Source organism: Henckelia pumila, chromosome 3 (assembly GCF_033568475.1).
Source record: "Henckelia pumila isolate YLH828 chromosome 3, ASM3356847v2, whole genome shotgun sequence".
Taxonomy (NCBI): domain Eukaryota; kingdom Viridiplantae; phylum Streptophyta; class Magnoliopsida; order Lamiales; family Gesneriaceae; genus Henckelia; species Henckelia pumila.
The window spans coordinates 186320771-186328815 of NC_133122.1; the positions used below are offsets into that span (position 1 = coordinate 186320771).

The window sequence follows — 8045 nt, forward strand, 5'->3', positions numbered from 1 at the left end:
TATTTGTTAAGTGTTTTCCAAAACGCTCACCCCCTTACTCTTCCTCCCCAGATAAGGATGAAGATGAGTTAGATGACGAGGAACAGAATATGTTTTGGGCTTGGTGAGGATGGACCGGCTCAAGATGAAGCATGTCTAAATTTCGATACTTTAAATTTTAGTTTCGCTTCCGCAATGTTGCACATGTGTTTTTTTTTTTTTTTGTAAAAACAGTTATGATTTATAAAATAGACTGGTTTTTGGCAAGATTTATACTACGAGACTTGTTGTTTCAATGTTAAATTGTTAAACAACGTCGATGTCAACTAAGCCCGGTTCCGGGACGTGACAGAAAATGCTTTATCATAAAAATTATGGTATTTATTTTCGATGTGTGCATTTAGATACATCATACATTTACTGTTTACACTTAATTTGCTATAATATGCATCTATTTTTTTTTTCCTAAAAAAACATATTCTAAAAATTATATTGGATTGGGACACGCATGTGTGTGAGGCTTGCGGTTAAAAGTTAAAACTACTGTGTCCCAATTGGACGCAAAGTGAATCCGATAAGACGCGCATTTTAGGTTTCTTGTCCGAACGCACACCTGCCACCATCGCTGCCACTCCGCCGCCTGAGTCTGACCACCTATACTCTGACGAAATCTTCCTCAACCCACATAGCATGAAGCGCAAGAAGTGGTCCGAGCTGGAAGAACAAACTCTGCTATCAAAATATTCCGAGCTTCTAAACTCCGGTACGCTATCCAAGCTCAAGACCCGGGAGAAAAAATTCAAGCCAATTTCCGACCACGTTAACTCCCTGCACCATCTCCAGGATCCAATCACCTTCCCCTTCAAGTGGTCTTGGCGTGATGTATCGATTAAGGTGCAAAACATGAGGCACCAGTATCTGGGAGTGAAGCAGAAGATCAGAATCAATTCTAGCAACGAGTTCAATTGGGGCGATGGAGAGATTCACTGGGAAAATTTTTTGAAGTACAAGGAAGTGTTTGGAGACATTGAATTATCACCTGATGCTGGTGTGAAAGATGTTGCTAATGGGGGACTGGTGAAGAAATTTGGTGAAGAGGGTGTTTCTGATTTTCTGGGATATGGGATTGAGAGTGAGGAGATTGAGGATGAAGATGATCTGGATGAGGAGGAGGATGAAGAAGAAGAAAGGGTTGATTTAGGGGCTAGTGATGAGGGTGAGGAAATGGGGAACGGATTAGGGAATCAAGATTTGGTTAAAGGTTTTAAAAGGCAAAATTTAAAGATTGTGGGTGCTAAAGTTCTGGAGTTGAGGAATATGATTTGTAGGAGGGAAGAAAAGAGGAGGGACAGAGAGTGGAGTAGAGAGGAGATGTTTATGGAGAAGGAGACTTCAATGAAAGAGAGGTATATGAAGAGGGAGAAGAGGTTTAAGGAGAGGGAGGAGCAAATGTACAGAAATGATATGGAGTTTGAAGAATTTTCCATGTCCTTGGCCAAGAGGGATTTCGAAAATAGGAGATTTTTGGAGAGGGAATTTGATGAGGAGAAGAGGCGGAGGATGAAATGGGAGGAGAAGTGGGAGGAAGAAGAGATGAAATGGAGGGAAAGAATGGTTGAAATGCAAATGGAACATGAGAAACAGATTTTGCAAATACATTCTGATTTTTGCCAGAATCAAATGCAGATTCTTGGTGTAATGGCTAGGCTTGTATGCCAATTCTTTGGGTCGACAAGTGATGGTTTGGGAGGTGGATTGGGGAGTATACCTATGCCTCCACAGGTTTTGCAGAATTTGCAGCATCCTGGTGGGTTGGGTGATGGTGGCAAGCCGGATTCAACCTCACCTTCCGAATTTTTGTAAACTCTAAATTGAACCCTTTTTTAAACGATTCTTGTAGTTGAGGCGTATGCTTAAATGATAAATACTGCAATATAAATGCTACATTGCTGTTGTCTTGACACTGTTGTAAATCTCTGTTCTAGTAAATGAAAATTCATTGGTTAAAGTCCTGTATGTGGATGTGTATTACAATTTTGAAATAATAGATCTGTGCCCCCATCAATCTTAGTTTCTGTTGTAGTGATGCGCGATAGTTGATATGTGCTGGAAAGCAAACTGTGTGTGGAAACAATCGGATGTACATATAGTTTATTTAGGCTCTCTGAAAATTTCAGCAAGTATTGTTGCATCTCGTTGTCATATCTCCATATATCCCCTGTTGTGTACGCATTTGAGCAGAAAGAATGCACATACATAAGTATTTTACTTCAAATTCATGGTGATATCCAGTTGATCTTAAATGCAAAGGACGAATTCGGTTTCTTGGCTTTGTGTTGAAAAGGTGTAGCATAAAACATCAATGGTTTCAAACCATATCAGGTAATCTATGTAGCAGCAGACCCTTTTGCCAGAGGTAGAAGATGAAACTCTTCACTGGATTAGGATAGTAATATTACCTGAAGCTGAAGAGTGTGCAGAATAAAGTTCCGAACAATTTCGTACTCTCCTTTTAACAGGAAAGCGATCCCAGAAGGTACAAAATCACGGATAAAAACTTGATCATAGTTTTGAGTGTTCGAGTCGCATGGATCGTTAGCAGCAATGGTTCCAATGGGGTTGCCACAATAACATAATATTGATTCTCGCAACAACTTCCAAGCTTCATCCTCTAAAGATTTCGTCGTGCAGATGCTGATCCATTGTTGGTCGAAAGGCCTTCACCAATCACATGCTCTGTTGTCTCGTAACTTTGATTTTCAGATATCAATCTTTTACTTCCATCTTTTGAAAATGTCTCTCTAACACTCTTGGCTCTGATACAATTGCATTCAAAAGATTTTGACAACTTACCGGATTCCTATCCTCGTAAAAAATGGTGTACCTGTCATCACACGGTTTCTTTCATAATATCGACTTACCTCATGGCCCTTCCGCAATATGGCCCTATAATCTCCATTTTTCGCACTTTTGACGCTATATTTATAGGAGAGCGATGGAAGTGAAATTTAAATTCTGGCATGGCACAGCCCAAGATAAAACTCGCAGGAATGCTTCTGAAGCAGCCATCAGAAAAGGGACTTCAAAATTGTGGTGGTTATGTTGATTAGACTAGTTGGGTGTTCCTAAACAAAGCAACCACATTCAACATCAAAAGTGTAATAATTAAAACATACATGTACAAAATCAATGAGTTAGTTGATTCATAGGCTTAAACAATGCTATCAGTATTGAAACACATGATTTCTTAACAAAACCAGCCTGTTCATAGATAAGGCTGAATTGGACAACATCAATATAAAGTAAAACAAATTAAACCAAAAGATAATATAATAAGATAGCAGAGACTCGACAGGCAGTTTCCAGATTCACTTCTCATTTTACGTGCCCTTTTGTTTGTTGTTCCCTCTCCGTTCCGCTCTAAATGATCACGATCAAATAAAACAATTACTAAAAAACAATGTCAACACCAACAATCGCAGCATGATTACCAAAAATATTCCTCTAGTTATTTTCCAAGTCTTATATGGTTGCCCAGTACTTTAATCTGGTAACGAAAAATTATTCCGAAACCGAGAAAAGTATTCCTGCTAAGAGGAAACGAAATTTAACGAACCAAAAACGAAAAACAAAATCCTGCAGCATGTACGATTAAAGAGATCCTGTCATTTCTAGCTGCTAAAACAACAATGGATTGATAGTAATATCAAACAAGCCCTGTAAACCACACACACTGAATTTACGGACTTTTTTTTGAAAAAAAAAATGTTCATATTCTTACTTGATTTCTGAGTTTAAATTTGAATTTGCTGAAAGAATTTGGTGAATCGGAAGAAAATCACGAACAGCACAGCACCGGGGGTGTGGTACAGGACTCTTGGCGGAACTGGAATAATGGATAGAAAAAACGTTTCGAATCTGATTATAAATTATAATTTTGCCCGAAATTATAAATTGCACGCCTGAATCCTGGGGGAGTCTGTGATCTTGCTGGATCAGACCCATGAGCTTTTAAAAATTAAAAGAAACAATGTGCTAGTAATGGCAGAAAAGTGCATCCAAACCCAGGAACCACTCAAACCAAAATATATCACTGAACCAACAGTAATTCTTTTCAAAGCAAAATCTACCAGGAATAACAAATTGGCATCATTACCAACGAAACAAAATGCATCAGCTAACTGTTAATACTTCTGAAATTCAGAAATTATTGACATTGAAATGAAGGACACAAGAACCAGCTTTGCGCTCGATTTTCCGTGAACAGAAGACATTATCTCTCATTCCTTCTTCCCAACTCCATGGGACATATTATAGATCCCTCTTCCCTGCACATCGATGTCGATAAAATATTAGTGTTGACGTCAAATAAATGGATAAGACTATACTATTCATATGAAGCAAAGAAAAGAGAATAGAAGAGTACTCACAATGAGAAATAAAGAGGTGCCAGCCAAAGCCAGAGGAATGGCAACTGAGGTGATCTTATCGAGTGGTCCTTTCAAATATGTATGCTTGTGAATGCTTTGGAAATATTTTTGCTTCTCAATGAGCTGCTCTCGGGGCCTAAAGGGTGTTTCTGACATCCTGCATAATTTGAACGGTCTTTAACTAAAAAGCTCTTTAACTAAAAAAATATCAACAACCTTGCACGATTCTTCTTCCCTCCAGATCCTCAAATCACTCTCACCCAACAAATCAGGGGAGAGGATAAGAGTGTGGGGCAGCAGGTAGATAATTTATATACAGAGATTTTGAAATAGTGAAATCATCATTTTATCTAACAAAAAATTACAACTATTGGGGAAAAAATGGGAAACAGTGGGGTTGAGAAGGAAACAGAGCTCATGAATTTCAAAAGTCCAATAAAGTTTTGTTTATTATACATGCAGAGTTAAGGGGATTTGAGTTAGTTCCTTCTTCAGGGAAGAAGATTGGAACATTTTACACTTGTAAATCTAAAACAATTCTGCAACAAGCCAAATAAAATCAGAAAATAACATCCTTAAGAGATAACTACCAGAGACCTCTCAAATATATCCATTTTGGCATAAAAAATTCTAGCTAGAAGAAAAATCATAACTATCAAGCTCGATATTCCTAGGGCGAACCTTGGTTTGACATGGTGAGCTCTTTCACACGATTATTTTCGCATCAAACAATTTATCTAATTTTGGAGCAAGAAAAGGAAAAATTTTTGACAACACAATTCAGCCAAGAAGTTAGACTGGCTACTTTGTGTCTCACTTGATGTCTTTGCGGAGGAATATAGGGCAAACCTGAAGATACTTGAATCTATAGATGCACAAAACATGCAAAATATGGTTGATGCATAGTTGCATACAAGGCTCTGAAACGTTACATACAAATGAAGACTAAAGTGTTCAATAAATAGATATATCGAAATGAATTATGAGATTTAGCATCCGAAAAAAAAACTTTCATTCACTACAAACGAATAAATAATCATCCGAAACAAAAGAATTTATGTACAGAAAGTGCATTGATGCCACTGTGCTCTTGCAAATGCAAGACTACACTGGCACTCAAATCATCAAAAACAAAAACAAACGGTTTCAGGCAGAGGTTATTACCAAACATCACAATTACACTGAGAAGAAAGGGTAATCGCTCCCTTGGGAACATATATGAATTTTCCAGTCTAACTATTAAAATACGCAAATGGTGACTCTTGACTTTTTATATTTTGATGAGTACTATATAAATGTACAGTCTCCCCTAATTAAGTTTCCTATGTCTCAACTCACAAGATACTAACCGGTAACATCCAATTGAAAAAAATGAAGAACGCTAGAGTGACGGGAACAGGAACAAGTGAAAGGCAAAAAATATATATATGAAGCGAGCATATAAAAAAATACTGAGAAGATAAAGTACACTAACAAGTGTAGAACACAAATTAACATGAAAAACCCAGGTCCGAAAATTCAATCAGGCAATCAAATCAAAACAAAAAATATATATTTTCCTTCCAAATTCAATCAGGCAATCAAATCAAAACAAAAAATATATATTTTCCTTCCAATCTTCCGTCTCAGGCAAAATAACGAAACATAAAAGCTAATTTTACAACTTCCAACACATTTAGCTCATGAGGTAAATAAGGAACTCCAAAAAAGAAGTGAAGAATCCAAAAATCTGCGATCCAGACGAGTGGATCCAACCAAAAACTACACAAATTTCAGGCCAAAACCACCGATAATCACAGTCCGTGGTCGAATCCAGATTAATTAACCAACAAATTTCTTCAATGAGCAGACATAATCCGGTATGAAAAAAAATCTGCAACAAATTGAAGATAAACAAAGATTAAGAAAGCAGATTACCTGATTTAGCGAGTTGAAAATCCAATAATAGGCGAAAAAGTGCAAAGCGAGAGAACGACCAGAGGGAGGATCAGCAAAATGGGAGTGACACGGGAAATGCAGAGAAACGGAGCATATTAAAATGGGCTGATAATTCGGGTAACATTCTGGACATGCATGGGCCCGAGAGCAAGGTACATATTGGGTCATTGGGTCAGCAGGTGCAATAAGGGAGCCCAGTAGCCTTGGTATAAGCCCATATTTTTTGTCAACTTTTTGCATTTGAATGAATTTCTATTTTATCATTTTTACTCATAGTCCTTCTACAAGTTTGGAAGAACGAGAATACGAGATTATCGAATATTGAATATAATTAGTAAATGATTTAAAAAAATGATAGACAAGAAAATATAATAAAATCGTGTTATGTTTGAATTTTGATATGATTTTTGCGGATCTGATAGTATGACTGATTAAAGATTATTTCATACAATATATAAAATATCTTTGTAATGACTCTGTGTATTTTTAGATGTGGATTGTTGATACAAGGGATAGGTGGGTTTAGTTTCCAACTTTTAATACCACGAAATCATGAAGATACTTGATAATAAAATGAGTTTGTTAAAAAAAATCGACCAAACAAAGGTTAAAATACTAAACCATCTCACAATCTCAAATTGTCCCTCAAACCCAAAAATAAACTAATGTATTGGAAAATTCACATTTTGAATACAAGAGGTATGTTAATGTTAGCTGTTATAAAATTTGAAATGCTTAAGATGTATAAATTATAATCATGCATTTGCTTTCAAACATTGAGCCAACAAAATCAGGGTGGGGCTAACAGTAACATATGATGATGACTACAGCGTTGAACAAATAAAGCTAAGTCTGCTTTAAGCAAGCAAAGTACTCAATTAATTCATTATTCATACCATTTCACAATCAAATACCAATACATTAAAATATGCATCAATAAAATTGGTTAAGCGTCCAAAAAACATTAGGTTGAATCTTATTTGTCATATATTAGGTAGTGTTTGCAACTTCTAAAAATAAACGTCTTGCGTGAAAAAAAATTCCATATTTACTTATTTTTAGAAGTTGCAAACATTACTTTCAATAAATATATATATATATATATATATATATATTGCATAAGAATGGTTCCCCATGTGGTTTTATAGAATATAACATCTTGCGTGAATTACATCGATATGATACATAAAACATATATGCATGATTCGTTCAATCACATAAATCCTTGCTCGCCATGATTATAATTTGTCCTAATTCTCGGATAGTGTCACAAAAAATGTAAAATCCAAGAAAGTGAAGTTTCTTGAACAGATCTCATAATGAAGGGCCGGGGTACGTACTATTAATAGATTAAACCTATTGTTTGGTAGGACGTATTATTAATCTATGTATAATTTATATTATTTTATATTGCATTTTTTATCATATTATTTATTTATATATTAATTATTAATTTTATATCAATCAAATTATTATTATATTATTTATCTTACATCAATCAAATCAAGTGAAGTTTTTGGAACAAATCTCGTAACAAAGGGTCGGGGTACGTACTATTAATAGATTATCAAATCATTAATATATTAGTTATATATTGCATGCAAATGGATTGATTCTCATGTAGTTTGGGATCCTCTCATGTGTTTGAATAACTTATAATAGGAGCTTGAAGCTTTAACCGATCCGATGAGGAAGGAA

The 8045-nt window shown here is 35.8% G+C and overlaps 1 protein-coding gene across 1 annotated transcript; it reads right to left on the reverse strand.

The window, feature by feature from the left end:
• Window positions 1-4036: 4036 nt before the first annotated feature.
• LOC140890954 (uncharacterized) lies at window positions 4037-6449 on the reverse strand. Its single transcript, XM_073299134.1, has 3 exons — window positions 6327-6449; window positions 4410-4566; window positions 4037-4307 (listed from the first exon to the last, which is right to left on the reverse strand). The coding sequence occupies exons 2-3, from the start codon at window positions 4563-4565 to the stop codon at window positions 4260-4262; spliced, it is 204 nt and encodes a 67-aa protein (XP_073155235.1). The 5' UTR covers window position 4566; window positions 6327-6449; the 3' UTR covers window positions 4037-4259.
• Between the last annotated feature and the right edge of the window lie 1596 nt (window positions 6450-8045).